The 23,151-nt window shown below is 41.2% G+C and overlaps 1 protein-coding gene across 18 annotated transcripts in view; it reads left to right on the top strand.

Annotated features, from left to right (window-relative positions):
• Positions 1-23,151, top strand: part of ZMIZ1 (zinc finger MIZ-type containing 1) — a 486,685-nt gene that overhangs the window by 405,783 nt on the left and 57,751 nt on the right. For all 18 annotated transcript variants that reach the window (XM_039547295.1, XM_039547296.1, XM_039547307.1 and 15 more), the window contains one exon: positions 13,867-14,011. In XM_039547295.1, the coding sequence (XP_039403229.1) occupies positions 13,867-14,011 (145 nt within the window). The remainder of the gene's footprint in view (positions 1-13,866; positions 14,012-23,151) is intronic.

Genomic DNA, 23,151 nt, shown 5'->3' with positions numbered 1-23,151 from the left:
CTACTACTCTCATTCCTTATTTTCCTCTCTGCTCTTTAGGCTTTCTTCATTTCTTTCTCTAGTTTCACTCTTTTCCAAGCTGACTCTGACATTTGGAAGAGTTTTCCACTTCTTGTCTCCAAAGCCCTCTTCCTTTTCAATCCTTTTATAACCCCACCACCACCCCAGGAAACTTTCCTGCATTAGACTCTTTGAAAATTCCTTGTCCAAGCCATCTTGTTTTGAACTATTATCACATGCATTTTGTTTGTTTCAAGTTCCACAGAATAGGGACCAAGTCTTTTGTATTTGCAAAGGACCATATATGCTCACAACAGTCCATAGACAGTTGATAACTTCACTGGAGTGTTATCTCCAAACACTGGTGAAAATCTGTGTTTCTCCACTTTTATAGAGCTCTTACCTTCCACTCTCTTTTCTCTTCCTTTCCCACCCCCATTTCAGTCATTTTTTCCATAACCTATATGATCTTATCACTAAAGTTAAAAAATGTCAGGCCAGCAGATTACAGTTTTCTCTAATTTGAAGAATAGAAATGTCTTTTGCAACATGACATCTGACTGTATATTCCCATAGAAGGATCAGAACTGTAGGCATTGTACAGAGGTAACAGAAGGCTTGGTCCTGCTACCACTGAAGTCAATTGCAGAACTTCCACTGACTTCACTAGGAGCAGGATCAAATCCAGAATTGTGCTGATCAAGAAGAAATTGGAACTGTTATTCACCATCTTATGTTCTTGGATAGCATCCTCCAAATTGTCATGTAGGAATACTTGGTGTTCTGTTGTCCTCTCTGTTTCCTTTTCTCCAGATGCCATGGAATTGTCTCACATATTTAGTTTCTATTACAATAGAATGATCAGTGGTGATGTGAGCTGTTGATTTTCTGCAGACTAAGATATCAGAAAGGTTGTCCGTGTTTATATTTATGTTTAAAAAAACAAAAAAAAAACCCCACACCTCCACACATAACAACAGCTCTGTAGAAATAACAGAACTGAAGCCTTGGGAACATCCTTTTTTTTGTGTGTGTGTTTTCCCCCCAGATTTTGCTTCCGAAGATCAAAATCTACCTCCCGATAACAACTCGGGGTTATTACAGATAGATAAAGAAAACATTTTTTTTCATTCTATATTGGCCATGTCAGCTTCCATTCCAAACATTTTCAAAGAGAAACCCTGAGGAGTCGTGTATAACTTGTCTGAAATGGTTTCCTATCTACCTTTGTTGCTAATACTGTAGAATTACTTAAGCAGTCAAAGCAGATAAAATCATTTGGTTCTTTTGCATTTCTACAGCTAGTTTTGCCATATGAAATTGGTCTTAAGATCTGATTTCTTGACTCATTCAAATTTTATTCATTTCTGCATTGTCCTAATCCTGCTTCTGAAATATTCACAGGAGGGAGGAGGGGAGACACACTGCAGTTCAGTGCAAGACTGCAAAATTGTTTTACTGTGTGGCATCCATTCTGTGCTGTCTTGTGCATGCTTGCTCTTTTATGCCACCCACTCCTTTCCTTCATCTGCATCTGTCAGGCCCATTCGCCTTTTCAGTGGTTGAGATACTGTGTCAATTAGAGGGGCAGGAGGGTTAACAGAGCTGCCTCAGGAATTGATTCTTGTCCGCCTTTCTGAGCGGTCTGTGTGCACAGCAGCACATGATATGATTTTACACAATACCCAGTTAATATCGTACTCAGCAGCTTCCTAGGGAAGAGCTGGATTGGAAAATAAATAAATAAATAACGGTACTTCTCTGCAGACCAGAGGGAGTGAATGGACCAGAGCTAAATTTGGAACACTAAATCTTGGTTTCCAAATGCGTGCTCCCACACACATACATATATCCTCAGTCAGCTTTTCCATGTGACCCTGTTGAATCCAGTGCAGCTGTTATTTATAGATGGTAGGGGTAGTGATGGCATTATAATTTCAGTCCTGAACAGTGCTAAAAGATAGTGTTCTTCTGCAGTGATACAGGGCCAGATGCCCTCCACAAGAATTCAGATCGATGGCTCGTTTTGTAAATGTTCCAACTAACAGATGATTGCAGAATAGCCTTCCCCATCTTTTTATTTTCAAAGGCAGGAAATAAAGAGTATTGTAAAAAATTAGAATAGGCTGTGATTATCACTGGCTTCTTCTCTGGACGTGCATAACAAAATTGAATCACCTGGTCCTTAAGTGATCATTCTTTTCTCTTCTCTTCCATTTCCCCATACAACCTGTTGTAACCCGAGGGAAAAAACTACGTGTTCCACTGAAGACAAAGACCAACTCTTTCCAGATCAGGCTGTCTAAAGTTAGGCTCCCAAATAATAACTGTTTGATATTCCAAGGTGCTGAGTATCTGTAGCTCCCAATGATTTCACTCAGGCTTGTGTGTGCTCACTAAGTACCCGAGAAAATCTGTTGCTGTGTATTTAGGTTTTTGGTTCCTTATTTTAGTTCCCAGGTTTGAAAATTTAGGCCTAAATAGAAAATATAATAGCTTTATTTTCTTTGACATATTTGTGGAAACTAAGCTTTGGAATATATAACAAATCATATATTCCATTTTCAATACCCCACCAGTATAATGCAGCCACTTCAGAGGTGAAACACAGGAGCTGTTTAACTGCAGTAGATAAACATGATGCATGCATGTGTAAGCATGAAAGGGGGTCAATTTATGAATTTGCCAAGATGTCATTTAGATTTTTAAAGCTGAAATCTAGCAAACTCGGTTTGGCAATATATAATTGAATCCAATAGAATGACACTTTTTTATTGAGTGTAGGGAGTGGTTAGTCTTACTAGTTTTAATGCTGGGGGGGTTTCAGGTCAACTTTTAAATTGAACAGTATTTCTCAAATCAGTACACTTGTTTATTCTTAACCAACCAACAATTTATTAATTCACCCAGAACCGCATTAATATACAATCAGCAGTTCACCACTCAAAAGTAAATGCAACCGTGTGTACTACATGCACAAATACAGTTTTGAGAGCAATTATCACAGACTAGAGTTGAGGCTTAGCAGTTATATCAAGAAACAATGCAAATTACCAAGATTTCTTATTACATGTACATATGATCATGAGTTCCCAGTTCTTTAGTACCTAATACATTTATCACACTTCCATGGGTATACCTGTCTTTAAGGAGCTTTGAAGCATATGGCTACGTCTCTTTGACTAGATTAATCCCAAAGGGACAAGTTTAGAATATTAAAACAAATTGCTTAAAGTTATTGTTTTCAGTATTTCTTAGGCCAATTTGCTTGGACTTATAAAGGAGTTAAAATCTAAAATATGGTTACTTAAGGTATCACTAGAGAAGGTAGACTCAGCAAGATAACGTTTAGTTATTTATATTCAAAAGGAGAGGAGTGAGTAGTCTTTGAAATGAAATCTCACCTCTTCTTATCCTGTTCACCCTGGGATGGGGGGAGGGGCCTTTCCCACAGCCATTGTTCCTAGTCAACTTTCTTGAGCACATGGTGACTTCAGTTTATATAACCTAGTTTCAGGTCTTGTAGGAGGGACTCCTCCACACACGCCCTCCCCCACCCCCTAAGACTGTGCTCCGGTTTTAGAGTTTTCAGTTTCTTTGCAGCTTCCATTGGTATCCAGTAGATGGTAATAGTGTAGACAGATTTTTTTCAATCCTTTTCTTATCAGAGGCTTTTTAAGTCTGATCTATTTCAAGGATTATATTTCATTATTAGCCACTACTATCAGTTGGGATCCCTCCTTTTAAGCAATTTATCTTAATATCCCAAAGTTTATAGCTTCATTCGTATCTTTTAACATTTATTTTTCCTTGTGCCAGTGCCAGACAATTCCTATTACTCAGGGGTAAAAGTAACTTAAAGGACTTACCGGTATGCTGGAGTCCTGAGCCGGGGCATGGCCTTAACCGGAAGAGGTGTGGCCTTTCACGATTTAAAGGCCCTGGGGTTGTGGCTCGGAGCCCCAGGGCCTTTAAATCACCCTGGAGCTACCAGCTGCAGAGGCAGCTGAGACCCCCAGGGCTCAGGGATGAATTAAAGGGCCCGGGGCTCCGGCCGCCACAGAGCTCCGGGCCCTTTAAATCACCGTGGGAGCCCTGCTGCCACTACCCCCGGGCAGCCAGGCTCGGGCAGGGATTTAAAGGGCCCGGTGCACCTGCCACTGCGGGGTAGCGGCGGCAGGGCTCCAGCGGTGATTTAAAGGGCTCGGGGCTCCCTGCAGTTGCAGGAGCACCGGGCCCTTTAAATCACCGCCCAAACCCAGCTGCAGGAGCCCCGGGGCTCCGGCAGCGATTTAAAGGGCCAGAGGCTCCGGCCACTGCGGGGAGCCTTGGACCCTTTAAAGCACCGCTGGAGCTCTGGCAGCCAGGCTTGGGTGGCTCTTTAAAGGGCCTGGGGCTCCCCGCAGGGGCCGGAGCCCCAGGCCCTTTAAATCACCACCGGAGAAGCTGGTCCAGTCCGGCACGACGTATCGGACTGTACTGGCTTACTTTCACTTTTGCTATTACTTCTACAGTGCAATTATTTACAGTGATAACCAACACAATCCTTATAATCTTCTAAATTTGGAAGGCTTGTTGCCAGAGGCTGTTGCAGTGGAGGAGGTTTAGGTTGGATATTAGGAAAACTTTTTCACTAGGAGGGTGATGAAGCACTGGAATGGGTTACCTAGAGAGGTGGTGGGATCTCCTTCCTTAGAGGTTTTTAAGGTCAGGCTTGACAAAGCCCTGGCTGGAATGATTTAGTTTGGAATTGGTCCTGCTTTGAGCAGGGAGTTGGACTAGATGACCTCCTGAGGTCCCTCCCAACCCTGATATTCTATGATTCTATGATTGTGAAGGCCAAAACTATAAATGGGTTCAAAAAAGAATGAGTGAAGTTCATGGGGGATATAGGTCCATCATTGGCTATTAGACAATATGGTCAGTGGTGCAACCCCATGCTCTGGGTGTTCCTAAACCTCTGCCTGCCAGATGCTGGGACTGGACAACAGAAGATGAAGCACTGGCATTGGCCACTGTCGAAGACCGGATACTGAACGATATGGACCATTGGTCTGACCCAGCATGGCCATTCTTATATTAAGACAAGTACACTTTATTTAGGACTTACAATAGACATTTCCCACATGTAGAAGGATGTTGATCTGACTCACAAGGCAAACAAATGTGCAGATTCTAATTTGGGGTGCAAGACCTGGAGTACTTTTTAGCTAGATTGGGAGAGAGAAAGAGCTTTTATCCATATGCAAATTCTGAGAGATTCCTGTCTAGGTGATTAATGATCCTCTCGTTTAGCCATTTTAGTTTCTATTCTTGGGGAGAACTCCTGACTTTGGCTGATCTGTGGGTCCTTAGACAAAGTGTCTCATGTGATGCAGGCCATTTTCTTCTCTTCCTAGGTGGATCTTATTTTAGGAATAAACAGAGATGAATAGCTTTTCTAATTGTTACGGGCCAGAAGGAATCAGTAGTTATTAATCAATCAAGGCATATCTGTTCTATATATCCCTTACACATGTTCTGCATCATTCTAGCTACCCTGCATCATTAGGATTATGATTAACTTCAAATCTCTTGCAGGCTAAATAGTCTTCTGCCGTTATATGCATATGAAAGACAAGGGGGAAACTGGATTTTGGTGGTCAAATTAGGTGTCCACAGTGAACTGGGTGGATGGTCTCAGTTCAAGCAGTCAGGTGTCCATGTCACAAAAAAAAATACCTCCACAGCTGACAGATTTCAAGACTGATTTTTTTTTAACAGTTTCAGTAAAATTGGCTAGGACCAAATGATCTTATCCTCCTTCTCTGTTCAAAAATAATATTTTCTATAGCTATCTATTAATAAAACTTTTATTTTTTTACACACATGGTAAAAGTGTAAAATTAAAGTTAAGTTGAGCCTGAAGCAAAACCCAAGAGCAGAAGTTCTTAAAATAGCTTTTGGGTCTTCTCCGGGAATTTGGCAGCATGATGTTAAGTTAGGAAATACATTTGTGCCATAAATTTTGGCTGCATAGTTTTCATATTTTTTTCTCCCTTTTTGAAAGTGTAGACAGCTGTTTTATGGTTGTTGTATGAAAATGTTCCAGGGCCAGTACCGAAAATATGGGGTTAGAAAACTAACCTTGATGTGGTTGGTGTGGTTTTTCCTTCCACTGAGAGGAGGGAGTGTGGTCTCCTAGGAATGTGGACTCCTGGGTTCTCATCTTGATTCTGCCACTAGCAAAGTGACCTTGATGAATTCCCCTCTTGTCTATGCTGTAGTTTCTCCATCTTTAAAATTTAGTCACCAAGTGTTTGTTCGGTGGCTTAGTTTACTGATCTTTGTAAGGAGCTGTTTATTCCATAACTGAAATGTTATAGATATTTCAAGTAAAATTATTATTCTTTAAAAACAGAAAACAAGAAGGAATTCAAACTTAACTTTGCTCAAATGCAAAATCTTTGTTTTGAATAGCTGTGTAAAGTAATATGACAGAGCATAGATTTCCCGTATGCTATACAATAAGCATCTAAACACCTTTCCTCACACTTGTTAGCATAAACAAAAATCCTTCTCAGAAGATGCTTTTGTGGTACTTGGCTAGCTCAGAGGATTGATAATGGGAAACACAGCTTCTCACCTTTGGGTCCCTGTAGGTTTGTTAAGTGAAAGTGATTTTCAGACCATAGCAGTGAGCAGGAAGAAGGGGTCTTTAATTAATGAATTAAGTAGGTTGGGGCCACAGACTTGCCCCTCTCTTCTCCAGCTCCCCCAAACCTGCCACCCTTTTAAGTAAGAGAGAGAACACAATTTTGCTGTATTCAAAAATCATGACTGAAGATGATCATCAGACTTCAATCTGTGTTTGGTATGTGACAGTTAAATATTGATTTGAAATCTGTCTAGCATTCATATAGATAGATATTTGACTGTATCTTCTGCATCGTATTTGTCCCTTGTGAGGATAGAAATGAAATAAATAAATAGCCAGCACAATAGTCTTTCTCCCCCAATGCCACAGGATGATTTGTCAAAAGGAGTGTTGTCGACTCTGCTTGTACAGCAGAAGATACACCACCACCTAAAAGGTCTAAAAAATTCTGCATAAAGAAAATGTGAATTTGCCTTTAAACGCTACATGTACTTTATTGGTGTAGATCTGTGAAAGGCGCTGCATATGCCACAAAAGCCCTAGCACCTTACTGCATTTCTTGCTGAGATTAAAAAACAAAACAAACTAGGGGATGGTGCTCAACAGATATTTCTTCACAATTTTCATTGCATTGAGTAAGAAATATGAGTCTGCCAAGCTGCCTATTGAACTATCTGCTGCAGCTTAACTGCAGCAAGAAAACAGTAGTCCTATTGTGCTCCTACAGCAGTCTCTTGGGAAGCAGAAGGCATTGAAATTACTGAGCAGTTGTCTTGTCCCTTCCTCACCTGCCTTTGTAGCTGTAAATATAGTGTGTGCCTATAAATAACAGTTTGCTGCACCTTTAAGCACGTTCCCTAACAAGAGGAGGTGATTTACTGAGGTGATAAGCTGTAACTAATACTAGGGTATCATAATAGGTAAATAGATTAGCACAGTGCTTCTCTGTATTTTGCTTTCTAGGGAGTCCACTGGCTCATTCATTCATTGTAGATGCTTACTACAGCACATTGCAATACGTCGAGTTAGATCAGTTCCAGGATTGTTGCTATTGATGGTTGTATGTATAAAGCTAATGAAATGCATTAGTGAATCTATCAGATAGCATTGATTGTTTAGGATCTCTTCTTTTCTCCCTCAACACCTCTTCCCAATAAAAAGGTTATAATGGGCAGAATCCATTATTCAGTATCATGATTTTATATTTTGAAATGCATGATCATTTTGTTTTGGGGTTTTGAATGATGTGTAGTACAGTAAGTCGGATCATTTGCAGCAAGGTGTTAAAAACTGAATATGCATTCAGGGTTTCATCCATGGATTCCCCATCTTGGATTAATTACTTTTACATTCTTAGGAGTCTGACTTTTCTGGAGACTATGGATCTTTTAATTAGCCAAAGCATTGTTTATCTGTTCTGTGTTAATGACCTAAACCAAGGCTGCCCTCAGGGCAGGTAGTGATGCATTCTTCCGAGCATCCCTTGTCTGTGTAACAGGTGATCGCTCTGGGCTGAGCCAGGACCACTAAACTCATTTTACTAATTAAATTGTACTAGTCTTTCAACCTGATGCAGAAGCTTTCATTTTACCCATGAGCCCTTCCTGTTCTGTCATTCCTCAAATAATTTCTCTGTTCTTTCCAAACAGGCTGCTTCCTTTTCCCATTTCTCCTGCACCACCTAGTGACTGGTCTTTCGAATGGATTCCCTTTTTTGGTATATATGTCAGCACATATATAGGCACTTGCAATGACTGCGCTACATCCTGGGTCCACATGAACATGCATAGCACTTTCTAAGATCATAGTTATCAGTATTTTATTAAAATGCTTTTGAAAAACATGTTTTTAATTTCAAGACAATGATTGATACACTTATAATTATGCAATACTTTGATCAAATACACCGGAGTATGTTTGGTGGAAACAATGTTGCACTGTGTGGACAACATATCAGTGTAAAGGGGGGCTAACAAGATAGGAGCAATATTAAGGTATGTTGCCAACTCTCACGATTTTTTTTATCGCAAGTCTTGAGCTATCGAGTGTTTTTCTTTAAAACCCCAGACTCTAGACTCAAGTGATTATACAAACATCTCAGTGTTTTAGTAAGTTTGTAGCCCACATGGCTGCAGAGAGATGTTATTCAAGTGTCTCTTAAAAATCAGAAGGAAATTAAAATAACACTATATGAATGTGTGTGTATTATATAATGTTTTTAAACCATTGTTCATGATTTTTTGAGGCTTAACTCATTTAAATATGAGGGTTTGGCAATACTGGATCTTAAATATGCAAAAGGCTATAAAATGGATGTAATAGGACATGATTTTAATATTGAAAGGATATGGGTCAAACTCTGCCTTCAGGTATGCACATGTGAAGGCATCATGTGGCACTATATTTGTAAGTCCCCCTGGAAGAATGAAAGTAAGACCATAAGGCTAGATGGCAGGAGCTGACACCATTGAAAGTACCTTTCCTAACTTTCAAATATATTTTTCTCACTTTTTCAACAACTCCTTGGCTGCTTGTAAATGAAATTGCTCCCCCCATTTCCAACTCCCCCCCCCCCCACTGATTCCATTTTTCTCCATTTAACAAACATACAGGCCTGTTGCTATGGGTTTTGGTGTTGGTTTGCTCCTGTCATCCAATTTAGCAAGCTAGCATTAATTTGTTTTAATAAAAATACTGAAATCCTTAAAATAAAATAATCACATGAAGAATTACACGAGTTTTACAAAAGAGAAGTAGGTCAAATATTGTGCCAATCAACTGTGAGAATGTCCCTTTAAGAAAACTAAATGGGGAATACACTAAAACTTTCAGCCCATCATTTGGTTGACTGTATATGCTGCTTTGGTATGACCTGGCAAAGCCTGTGTGACTGAGTATTGTGGGAAAATGTCAATTTTCGTATTTTAACCAGAATATCCTTTATATTTGGGTTTGGGATGGGGATATGGCAGCATAAAGAATTCCTGTTCTACCCTTGCAAACGTTGACTTTTTATTTTAACAAGCAAGCTACATTATTATATTCAAGGGGCATTGTAGCAATGCAGCATAGGAACACAATTTAAATCAATCATTAAACTGCAGCAGAAAGAGGCTGTGAGGGGTAGTGTGGATGGTCCATCTGCAAAATCTGTGCTCGTGTATTACAAGGAGGAGGGGTTAGAGGGTGTGGGGAGAGAAAAAGCAGCTGCTTGGCTGTTCTCTGAGAGGGAGAGACTGACTGTTGGCACCATCTGTAGCTGTCCTTTGTGCTTGCTTCTTTATCTGTTCATTATAGTGATGCTGAATTTCTCGTGCTTTGAGTTTCAATGAGTTGAGATGTGCCTAATACTGTCAGCACAAAAAGCTGAAACTAAGTACACTAAAGATGAATAGTGTAATCTGTAAATTCATTTTCATCTTACTTGAATAGGCAAAGGAAGTAATGTTCTTCAGAATCCAGCTGTACCAGATGCATGTGTGGCGCATTTCATCTCACCATACTAAGTGCAAACCAGTATAAGGGGAGGCTTGGGGGGAAGTTGCAACATTTCAAACAGACAATGGCAAAATCACTGAGGGAATGTCTACACCGGGGTAGGCAACCTGCGGCACGCGAGCTGATTTTCAGTGGCACTCACACTGCCCGGGTCCTGGCCACCGGTCTGGGGGGGCTCTACATTTTAATTTAATTTTAAATGAAGCTTCTTAAACATTTTAAAAACCTTATTTACTTTACATACAACAATAGTTTAGTTATATATTATAGACTTATAGAAAGAGACCTTCTAAAACATTAAAATGTATAACTGGCATTCGAAACCTTAAATCAGAGTGAATAAATGAAGATTCGGCACACCACTTCTGAAAGGTTGCCGACCTCTGGTCTACACTGCAATGTAAGCCCAGGATTTGAACTCGGGCTCAAGCCTAACCCCTCTTCAGTCTACACAAACATTGCACTAACCCCAGGTCCAAGGACCCCATGGTGTTGGAGGGTCCAAACTAGAGTCAAGCCGGGACCCAGAGTTCAAGACCAACTGCTTTGCAGTGTTGACACAACCCCACTGGATTCATGATCTGGGAGTCCACCAAAAGAACCCCCCTGGCCGATTTTTTGTCCTCTGGACAGTAAAGTTTTCCCACACTGCATCACAAACACAAGGCTAGAGTGACCACATTTTGGGAGAGTGCTAGGGAGTCTGGGGTACGGGTGGTTGGACTCAGGCCTGCATAATGCAATGTAGATCCTGTAGCCTCAGTCTGGGACCCAAGGGTTCTGCAGTTCCTAATCTAGGGTTACAAATGTAGATGCTCAAGTCCTAGCTTAACAAACCCAGTATCGGCTACCTCAAGTTCCAATTACCCAGGGCTTACATTGCAGTGTAGGCATACCCAGAGGGGTTTTCTCTCTCCCACCCTCCGCTTTGATGGAGATAATGGTGGATTTGACATTTTTTGAGACAGTTCTGAACCGGTCTCTTTTCATTCAAAGCACAAACACAAATTATTATTATACATCGTACATGACTGGGAAATGTCCCAGGAGAGGAAAGGTTAAACCTCTCAGTAATGAGCAGTGAGATGGGGATGAGTACATTTGTTATGTTTTATACCTTCAAATTCTTACTTTCCAAAAATGTAAGTCATCTCCGGATAATTTGTAGCATGTAACTGTCTCCCTTATCTCAAAAGCCTGGCCATTCTCTGACATTTACATTTCACCTTTACAAATGTGTGCATTTGATATTAGTAATGATAATAACTCATTAATATCTTACCTTCCCTCCCTACTCAATGCGATGTTATCTCATTTCCATTGCAAATTATTTGGCCAGGAGTTAACTCTGTTTTTTCAAAGCAGGTACTGGCTTTGTTTGCAAATTCATGTCCTCAAATCCATTAGGAGGCTGGTTTTTATCTTTATTTGTCAAGCACTTATATGTGTGCACTAGGAACAGCTCCCTCCTCACATCAAAGCCACGTTAAGATGGACGGTTTCCATTCGACACCATAGTAATTACACTCAGCTGTGGAAGTGCTCAGCATCCACTATTATTCTGACATGGCTGCATTTACAGCTCGGCAGAACACTTTGTTCATTTTTCTCAGAACTCAAGTAGCCATAGTGTGCATGAGGAGACTATGTTAGGCAGTGATTTTTATCTACAGGTGGCTTGAAAAGGGGATGGGAGGAAAGACCCTTTGTCACTGTCACATAAGTAATGACATGCCAGGGATAAAAGGTGAGTATAATTTGATCAAATGCTTGTTGACAGATTCCTTGGCTATAGAGAAGCAGCTTAGAATGATACTCGTTGCTAGAACATTTAGGCACAGTGCTCAGTGGGAATGCTTTCTATAGGCTAGATGTGATGCTAACAATTTCAGAGTAACCATATTTAGTTATATAAAGAATCAGTATCCCCTTCCTGTCATAGAAGGATTCTAAAGTACCTCGCAAAGCACCATTATTGACCTTGCATGTGGTAAATACAAAGAAATTACTACATCCTCAACACCCTGATGTGTGTTTACTTTTCTTTAATAGAATTGGTTTTATTAAATATTTCTCTGGTTTGGCCAGTAGATTTTTTTTTTTAATTTCTAGTGTTTTTATATAGAGACACATTTTTCTGTGTTCCTATCAAAATCTGAGAATCTTACACTTTTCACAGTGTAACTTTCCAATTACATCCTTTGAAACTGGTTCTGATAATTATCAATTACACCACTTTTGAGTGTATAATGGAAGAAGAAGGTGAGGTCCTTTTAAATGATGGGTAATTATGGTATCACACCATTACAAAAAGCATACAAGTGAAAATAAACATCCATGTATTGGACATCTCCTCACCTGTGTCACTTACATTGGTAAATCTGACATCATGTTTTAAACCTCATCTACTTTTGACTATTTATACCACATGTTTATTTTAGACTGGCTTTCTGGTTTTTGCCCACTAGAACAAATTGTTGTTTGGGTACACAACAAATTGTTGTTTGTAGGGAAACATCTACATTTAAAACCTTTTAATTGACATTCAAAACCGTTTTTTTCGGCATGAAGATCTGCAAAACCCTCTTTTAAGGAAGAACAAAATAGACCCTTCCGTTTGACAAAGTTTTTTGTATCAACCACAAAATTTTGCAGTTGGTCTGAGCTGTATCTTATTGGAATTCTTCACCCACCACTTAGTGCAAAAGATCTTTAATTACATTTCACAACAGTTAGTTATCATATTGGAATTTAAAAGGGCAGCTCCTTGGTTTAATCACTTTTCTATGAAGATGTACTGGATAAAATCCTGCTTCACTGCAATCAATGGAGCCTAGATTGTGCTCACTGTCATTTGTAGAGGCTCTGTTTATCAGAATGTGTGTGCTTTTTGTAACATAGGCCAGAATTTTAGTGCCTCTAAAGATCAGGCCTCTTATTTAGGTGCCTAAGGCCCCAATTTATCAAAGCGTGTAAGCATGTGCTGATCTGTGAATATATGAGTAGTCCCATTGACCAAAGGAATATTCACATACTTAAAGTTTGGCATATGTTTAGGTGTTTTGCTGAATTAGGCCTCAAATATGGATCCAGGTGTCTAACTTTAAGCACCCACATTTGAATATCTTGGCCATTCTGTTTTGTAAGCTCATTCACAGTTGGAGTAGGTAATATAATGTTGCAAATTAAATCCAACACCTGATTTTTCTTTTGTAATCTGTGTCTTCTGCAATACAATTTCATACAAAGAAACTGCAGTATTGTCAATCGTACGGAATGATACTATTTTAGTTATGCGAGAAGGCAAAGAACAGCCATCACAATAAATCATATATAAGACTGGCTATATTAAGAAATGCTGATTGTGGAGATTATCTATAATAAACTAAATCCAAACTAGAATAACTAGGAGAACTAAAACTATCATCCACTGCCTATTAACATTAGAGGTGGAATGGAATGTGGGAGACTGTAGAAAGAAATCTTGATTTCTCTTGCTCCCCTCTCCTTATGTACCGATGATCTCATCTCTGTTTCTCCCCTTCTCATAGTTTTTCCCCTTTTAGTGTAGCAACATATTCTTCGTATGATAGTAGTGGCTCATGGGGAAAGTTTTCAGAACTGGTGTATGTCCATTCAGTTAGTGACTAATGTGGTTAAAATATCCTGCACCTCAACACAGCTGCACTCTTCATTAATTTGTACACCTTCGTTTTGTTCTGTTTGCACAGCGCTGCTTTCGTCGTGGTGTGAGGAGTTGGGACGGCTCTTGCTGCTTCGTCACCAGAAAAGCCGGCAAAACGATCCTCCCGGGAAGCTACCCATGCAACCCCCCATGAACTCTATGAGCTCCATGAAACCCACACTCTCTCATAGGTGAGTCACACAAGCCTGCTATTACGAGAGTAGATGCATATACAAATTCAGTGAGAAATCTTTTAACTGAAATGCTTATTACCATGACAAATCGGGAGGAACTGGTTGAGACTTTGCAAGTGGAAGGCAGCTTGGATGAAAGTGATCATGAGATGGTAGAGTTCATGATTCTAAGAGCTGGTAGGAGGGAAGATAGAAGAATAAAGATAATGGATTTCAAGAAGGCAGGCTTGACCAAATTCAGGGAGTTGGTAGGAAAGATCCCATGGGAAGCAAGTCTAAGCGGAAAAACAGTTTGAGAGAGTTGGCAGTTTTTCAAAGAGACATTATTAAGGACACAAAAGCAAACTATCCCACTGCATAGGAAAAATAGGAAGTATGGCAAGAGATCACCCCGGCTTAACCAGGAGATCTTCAATTATCTGAAACTCAAAGAAGAGTCCTACAAAAACTGGAAACTAGGTCAGATTACAAAGAACAAAAGCATGTAGGGATAAAATTAGAAAGGACAAGGCACCAAAGGAGATTAAACTAGCTAGAAACATAAAGGGTAACAAGAAAACATTCTACAAATACGTTAGAAGCAAGAGGAAGACCAAGGACAAGGTAGGCCCATTATTCAATGAGTGGGAAAAAACAATAATATAAAATATGGAAATTGCGGAAGTGGTAAATGCCTTTCTTGTTTCAGTTTTAACCAAAAAGGTTAGTAGAGATCAGACATCTGACATAGTGGACACTAGGGAAAATGAAGTAGCATCAGAGGCTTAAGTAGGGAAAGAACAAATTAAAAATTATTTAGACAAGTTAGCTGTCTTTGAGTTGGTAGGCCCTGATGAAATCCTAGAATATTGAAGGAGCTGACTCAGGAAATATCTGAGCCATTAGCATTTTTATTTGAAAATTCTTGGAAGGGTGGAGAGATTCCAGAGGACTGGAAGAGGGAAAATATAGTGCCAATTTATATAAAGGGGAATAAGGATAACCTGTGGAATTACAGTCCAGTCAGCTTAACTTCAGTCCCTGGAAAGATAATGGAGCAAATAAGCAAGCAATCAAGATAAGTAACAGTCAAGAACAAATCATGAACATGTTTTCTCAAGAACAAATCATGTCAAACCAACCCAACAGCTTTCTTTGACAGGGTAACAAGCCTTGTGGATGGGAGGAAGTGGTAGATGTAGTACATCTTGACTTTAGTAAGGCTTTTGATACTGTCTTGCATGACCTTCTCATAAACAAACTAGGGAAATGAAACCTAGATGGATCATAAGGGTTGCTACTATAAGGTGGGTGCATAACTGGTTGTAAAACTATCCCCAGAGAGTAGTTATCAGTGATTCACAGTTAACCTGGAAGGGTATATTGAGTGGGTTCCCGCAGAGGTCAGTCCTGGGTTCAGTTCTGTTCAATATTTTCATAAATTATGTAGATAATAGCAGAAAAAGTACACTTACAAAGTTTGTGGATGATACCAAGCTGGAAGGGATTGCAAGTGCTTTCGAGGATAGGATTAAAATTCAAAATGATCAAGACAAATTGGAGAAATGTTCTGAAGTAAATAGGATTAACTTCAATCAGCACAAATGCAAAGTGCTACACTTAAGAAGGAACATCAACTGCACATATACAAAATGGGCAATGGCTGCCTAGGAGGGAGTACTGTGGAAAGGGATCTGGGAGTCATAGTGGATCATAAGCTAAATATGAGTCAGCAGTTTAACTCTGTTGCAAAAAAAAGCAAACATGATACTGTGATTTATCAGCAGGAGGAGTTGTAAGCAAGACATGAGGAGTAATTCAGCTCTACTCCACACTGATAAGGCCTCAACTGGAGTATTGTGTCCAGTTCATTTCAGGAAAGATGTGGACAAATTGGAGAAAGTCCAGAGAAGAGCAACAACAATGATTAAAGGTCTAGAAAACATGACCTATGAGGGAAGATTGAAAAACTTGGATTTGTTTAGTCTGGAGAAGTGAAGATTGAGGGAGGACATAACAGTTTTCAAGTACATAAAAGGTTGTCACAAGGAGGAGGCAAAATATTGTTCTTCTTAACCTCTGAGGATAGGACAAGAATCAATGGGTTTAAATTGTTATCAGGGTAGTTAAGCAATGGGTTTAATAGTTATCAGGGTAGTTAAGCACAGGAAAAAATTGCATAGCAGATTGCAGAATCTCCATCATTGGGGGTTTTTAAGAACAGGTTAGACAAACACCTGTCAGGAATGGTCTAGTTTTTACATAGTCCTGCCTTGAGCGCCGGGGGCTAGACTAGATCACCTGTTGAGGTCCTTTCCAGTCCTACACTTTTATGATCCTATAACGAAGGATAGCTAAAGTGGTTCATTCACCGATTAGAACTAGAGACATCAGCAATACTAAATAAGCTAAATTTTCCGCATTGCTAACTACCCAGTACGTGGTGATGTGACTTTTCCATTTCCCAACCTGAGTTCAGGTTTAGCAAAGAAGCATGTAATTGGCCCCCTGAGACATCAAGCCTTAAGCCCCACCCTAAGGACGCAAACTGTACTGACGTTAATTAAAATAACACTGCTGTGCATGACTCCTCAGATTTTTTCCCATGGAATATTTAAAGAACACTGCTTTTTCTCTGGGCTGCAAATGTTTTTTTGAAGGTTTTTTTCTTTTAGGTTCCATGGTGATGGTTTTTTTTGAAATATCTGTATAGATTAGAGTAGATTGGATGTTGCATCAAGGTGTTAATATTATGGGGTTAATCAGGGAAATGAGAACCTTCACTGCACTCTAATGTCATCAGTCAGGAGAAATTCATAAAAGAATGATCACATTTGAGTGGAAAAGTGAGCCCCAAGGATTGTCTGAGGAGAGACTAAAGCATGCAGGATATGAAACCTCTAGTTCCCAGCTAGCTGGGAAAAGAGCAGTGGTATTGCTTCAGGTCAATGAGAGATTGGGAGGATTCATGCAGGCAACATCAGACATTAGAACTGCATCCCTTATGTTTCTGTTTTTATTTATTTTTAACATCACAAACCAAAAACAATTTCTACAGCTGCTCTGTTTATAGCCAAAATGTAGGAAACTTTTATTATTAAACCACGATAACATTGTACATTAAGTCGAATTGCCACTTTATGCCTCCACTTTATGCCAATGTGTTTGCTCTGTATTTTCAGGTTTGGGTTTTGGGGTTTTCCTTTTGTTTTTGTTTTGGTATATTTCTGTTTCATTAATGGAAAAAATACGGAAGCTACACATCATTTACTAAAAGTAATACCCCTTATTCTAGTATAACTGATTTTAGTGATATGTGACTAGGCTGCTTCTTTTCTAACTTAGCTTATGAAATGATTTGGATCAAATACTTAATTACATTAGCTTGATGAAAACAAATTTCTTACTAGAAAACCCCTTTGATTCTAAAAATAATAGTTGGGCTCCTGCTGTTTGGACTTTAAATAAACTCCTGTCCTCTTTTCATCATCCAAGATGAAGTCAGATGGGAAGTCTGCATAGTAACACACTCTTATTGGGACCCACAAGAGCTAGTCAGTAGAGCTAGGGAAAGACAGAATGGTCCAGTGTCTAGGGCACTAGTATGGGACTTGGACACTTGAGTTCAATTCCTTGTTCCACTACAGACTTGTTGTGTGACCTTGGGAAAGTCACTTAGTTTTTCTGTGCCTCAGTTCCCCACCTGTAAAATGAAGATAATAGCACTGCCGTACCTCCTAGGGGTGTTGAGGATAAATATATTAAATATTGTGAGGCTCTCAAATAGTACAGTAATGGAGACCATATGAGTAGCTAAGAGGGATAAAAAAAAGCAATCAGCAATAATCCTGTATGGCTGTCATCCAGTGAACCAGCCCATCATGTATCATAGTGTAAATAATATGTCCTGTCAAAGCCTAGATTTAGATTCTAAGATTGTTAGGTCTTGAAATACCTGATGGACTTATGTCACAGTTCCTGAGTTCATTGCACCTCTGACCCCTTTGTGGACTCTCTGAGGGCATCCCACTTAAATCTTAGGCCTCTAGCTCTCACCTTTCTCAGGCAGAGTCCTGCAACACACTCCTTGTACACCAGGGAGTTGGTCTACAATTCCATTCACAGTGATCACCTTAGCAAATCTGATTTGAGTTCAGCATCTCCTGTCCTGTTCTCTCAGGAGCAATGACCATGGTTTTCCAGTGCTTTTTAAAGCAACTATGATTTATTCAGAACATAAGCATTACAGAGAAAACTTATCTTAAACAGTTTACATGCAGGCCTTAGCTTACAAGGCAGACATCCCTCTCCCACCTGGAGACCCTGACAGGGTTCAAAGTCTGTCCTTGTTGGTCTCAGCATGTCACTTCTTATATTGAGTGAGAGTGACCTCCCTCTCTATGTCAGGCTGGTCACTTTACACAGTTCTCCTTTCTTTGTGTATCAGGTCTTTTAAACCAGGTTACACTAGTACATGCAGTTTCCCCCAAGGGTTGAGGTTACTGGCCTAGGAATTTGTATTACCCCCAGTGATTTTTGTTCCTCTAGGAAACTCCTGTAACTCCTCCATGGGGTTAAAATAAAATCCCTAGCCCATACTGATACATATAATGTTTATGAAATCAATAGTATAGTCTTTGGGTATTCCATGTACTCATAATAGGTCACTGCCTGTACTAACGCATACCCTCCAGTTATGGTCACAAGTGGTCATGTCCAGTTGAACACCACGCTTCTCTCTCTCTCTCCTGGAATACTATCTTGGGGGAAAAAGCTTTACTTTGGCTGGCACTATGAGGTAAATCCTAAATCAGAGTTGTACAATGATGTGATGTCCCACTGGAAACATCACTTCTGTGGCATATCTTCTTGTAGTGGGAAAATTTAACATAATGGCACGCAGCAGCCTCTGAGGCCTGTTTAGTATTTGTATCATCACTTCAGAATGTGCATTCATTTCAGCTCTAAATTGGACCCTAATGTAGCCACTGTAAATTATATGTCAGATGGTAGGACAGATATAGCTGATTTGCTACTGCCTTGCAGTCCTTGCTGAAACTGTATGTTTCCATGATTGTTCTGCAGTGAACCTATAAAACAGAAATTAAATATAGAGTGGGGATTTACTGGGTTGTTCTTTGGTTTTTGGTTTTGGGTTTTTTGTTTTTTGTTTTTTTTTCCCCTTTAAAAAAATAGAGGACTAACAGCAGTCATGAAATCCCCCCTCAAGGATACAAAGTCAAACTGGGTTGAGGAGGCATTAGCTTTCTTCCAGTCTTCTGGAACTTTCCCAGTGCTCCAAGACTTACTGAAAATTAACCTTAATGATCCAGTGAGCTCTTCAACCAGCTCTTTTAAAACTCTTGAACACAAGTCATATTCACCTGCTGATTTCAAAAAGTCTAACTTTAATAGCTTCTGTTTAACAACCTCCAGAGATACTAGTGGAATAAAAGGAGTGTTATCACTATATGATGAGACTATATCATATGTTTTCCCCCCAATACATAACAAAAATATTTATTGAACACTTAGCTTTTTCTGCATTATTATTGATAATTCTACCACTTATATCTACTAATGGACCAATACCATTGTCTCGGTTCTTTTTGTTCCTCATATGTTTTTAAAAAACTCCTTCTCATTCCTTAACTATCCTGGTCATAGATTTCTCCTTGTGTCCCTTGGCTTCCCTTACAAATTTTCTAGAATTCCTAACTTCTGATTTATATTCAGTGCTGTCAACTTCCCTATTCTTGTTATATATTTTATTGCTTAAAGTTGCCTTCACTTCCCCTCTAAACCAGGTTGGTTTTTAAACTAGTACAGCCTTCTTCCAGGATCATGGGTTTTTTTGGATATAATAAAGCTTTCTTAAATGATTCCCAATTATCATTCACATTTTGCTGATTAAATTCTTCCTTCCAGCTGATTTGGCTCAATTGTTTTCAGCTTTGGGACCAAGTATATACAAGAGATCATGACTTGATCACATTTATAATGTGCAAGCAGAATAAATTCCAGTAATATATACTGGTCTGGAATTTATTCTGCTTGCACATTATAAATGTGATCAAGTCATGATCTCTTGTACCTAAGCTACCATTATTTATTAGTTCTGTGATCTGTTCCTCTTTTAGACAAGCTCTAATAAAGAATCCCTCCTTGTTGGCTGCAACACTTTTGAGTTAGGAGATTGTCATCTATAATGTTTAGGAATTCCAAGGATGTTTTACTACTGGCAGCATGAGCCCTTCAGCCTATGTCAAATTGAAATCCCCCATGATCATACAGCTTTTTTTTGCCCTACACCTTATAGGTGCATAAGGAAGCAATTATCCTGTTCCGTAGTGTCATTTGGTGGTCTGTAGCATACGCCAACTAATACCCCATCTTGTGTTTTTATCTGTTAAGATGTTGAATCATAACATTCAAGATAATTTTCATCTGAATTATCAATTATTATACATCAGGGGTCGGCAACCTACGACATGCATGCCAAAGGTGGCCAGCAGGAGGCTGAGCGGGGCCGGCGGCCGAGACCCCAGACCAGTAGCAGGCGCACCCCCTGGCTCCCCCCTCACCACGCTCGGGTTCTGCAGCTCCTAGAAGTATGAGCCGCCGGGGCGCGGGGCCCTGAGCCTGCTGCGGGAGGGGTGGCGGCGGCTCACACTCCTGGGAGCCGCAGAGCCCAAACACAGCGAGGAGGGAGCCGGGGGGTGCATGGGGACCTCCGCCCGCATGCATCCGCTGCAGGAGCCCCCTGGGTGGGGGGCCCACTGGACCGCAGCCCAGGCAGGCGCACCCCCCGGCTCACCCCTCACCACACTCGGGTTCTGCGGCTCCCGGAAGCGTGAGCCACTGCTGCCACTGCCCCTCCCGCAGCTCACCCCGTCCCGCTGCCTCAGCACTCCATGTGGAGTTTTGCCTCCACGTGGAGCCAGCATCTGACCCGCATGGTCATGGTAAGGGGAGTCCCGGGGGGGCAATCAGGGAGCAGGGGGAGGGTTGGATGGGTCAGGAGTTCTGGGGGTCCTGTCAGGGGGTGGGGAGTGGTTGGATGGGGCGTGGGAGTCCCAGGGGTCTGTCTGGGGGCAGGGGTGTGGATAAGGGTTGGGGCAGTCGGGGACAGGTAGGGGGTAGCGTCCTAGCAGTGCAGTTAGGGTTGGGGGGGTTTCAGAAGGGGGCAGTCAGGGGACAAGGAGCAGGGAGGCTCAGGTAGGGGGTGGGGTTCTGGGGGGCAGTTAGGGGCAGGGGTCCCAGGAGGGGGCAGTCAGAGGACAAGGAGCGGGGGGGGTTGGGGGTTCTGACAGGGGCAGTCGGAGTGGGAAGTGGGAGGGAGTGGATGGGGGCGGGGCTAGGGCAGTGCTCTCCCTTCTTTTTTGATTGTTGAAATATGATAACCCTAGGCGGAGGGGAGTGCATGGGGACTGGCGTCCGCATACATCCACAGCAGCCTGCAGGAGCCCCCGAGGGGGCGCCGGGCCGCAGCCCGGGCAGGAGGGGCGGGGGGCGCAGCTACTCCCCGCTAGCAGCGCCACTGCCCCCTGGTGCTGCCCCCCTGCACCGCGCCGGCTCCTCCATGGCTGGGGTATGCTGCTGCCACAAGCGGGACTCTCTGGCTATCCTGTGCCTCCAGAAGGCGGCTCCTCCCTGCCGAGCTGCTGCAGTGGCCCAAGCCCGGCAAAGCCAGTGAGTGGACTCAGGGCGGGGGCCACCGGGGTGGGGTGAGGAGGGCTCACGGTGGGGCTGTGCACCCTCCAGGGGAGTTCAGGGAGTGGGGAGGGGGGAAACTGGTCTGGGGAGCAGCCCCTGGGCAGGCTGGCCCCTGGGGTCTATAAAGGCTCGTTGGGATTTGCCCTCAATGAACCAATGTGCAAGAGGGTGGGGGGGACGTAGGGTGGAAGTTTCGCCTAGGGCACTAAATATCCTTGCACCGGCCCTGCCCCAGGGGGGTGCGTGCACCCCAGGTTAAGAACCACTGCACTAAACTGATAAGAGCTGCATTTTAATTTAATTTTAAATGAAGCTTCTTAAACATTTTTTAAAACTCGTTTACTTTATATACAACAATAGTTTATAGACTTATAGTTAGAGACCTTCTAAAAATGTTAAAATGTATTACCGGCACACGAAACCTTAAATTAGAGTGAATAAATGAAGACTCGGCACACCACTTCTGAAAGGTTGCTGACCCCTGTTATACATGCACATGAATTTCAAAGGAACTCAGGGACAAGCTTCCAGGTTTGTCCCATTCCTCATGTATAGTCCAACTGTTTTTTGAAAGCTTAAGCTGGGTTGGTGAAGAATTGAAACTAGGCGAAAAGGGCTCTGGCAGTAATATTTCAGGTCAAACATAGGGCAAAGGGAAACAGAAAGCAAGGCTGAAAGTTTCTTGTGTTAAAAGTTATATATTTGGATGGTTTTAGCATTGGCTTCGGGTTGTGTGATTTTGAGCACACAGAACCTGGAAATCTCTCTCTGCTTGGGTTTTTCATAAATACAAAATGTTGTCTTTTAAAGGTTAGAGGCAATTATGTGCTCTAATTATTTATTCAATATTTTTCACTAATAGTAAAGTAACTGGGTGCGAAGTCAGTTGCATGCAAGCCAAACAGTTCAATAAAATAAAGACTTCAATGTGAAAAAAGACATGCTTTTGGTTCAACATGAAATGTGGCTAGATTGTAAGCTCCTTGTGGCAGGAATTGTCATCTGTGTTTTATGGAGCGCTGAGATCTCTCTTGGCTCTTAAATAACTCATTTGATATTTCAGTAAACACAGTGTGGTGCGGTAGTTAGTGCAAGATTCATAAACTCATGAATTTTGTTCCCAACACTATTGTTGATTAACGAAAATCCATCCCTGAGCAAAGCGCCAACATGAGACCTGGCCATCACTTAAGTCCCAAATTAGCCCTCCTGTGAGAGTTTAAGTGGGATTTAGCACATAATCCTGGGGTTGGCCCTCAGCATAGGGTAAATTTCATACTATGTGGCTGTGGGCAAGTGACATACACGATAGTTTCCCAATCTGTGCTAATATGTATAACAACACATACTTATCACACAAGGTAGTTGAGTTTTAATTAATATTTGTAGAGTACTTAAAGATCCTGCGGGAATGGTGCTGTGTAAGTACAAATTATTATTAT

Source organism: Mauremys reevesii, linkage group 7 (genome assembly GCF_016161935.1).
Source record: "Mauremys reevesii isolate NIE-2019 linkage group 7, ASM1616193v1, whole genome shotgun sequence".
NCBI lineage: Eukaryota > Metazoa > Chordata > Testudines > Geoemydidae > Mauremys > Mauremys reevesii.
This window is presented reverse-complemented; position numbering and strand designations above follow the sequence as displayed.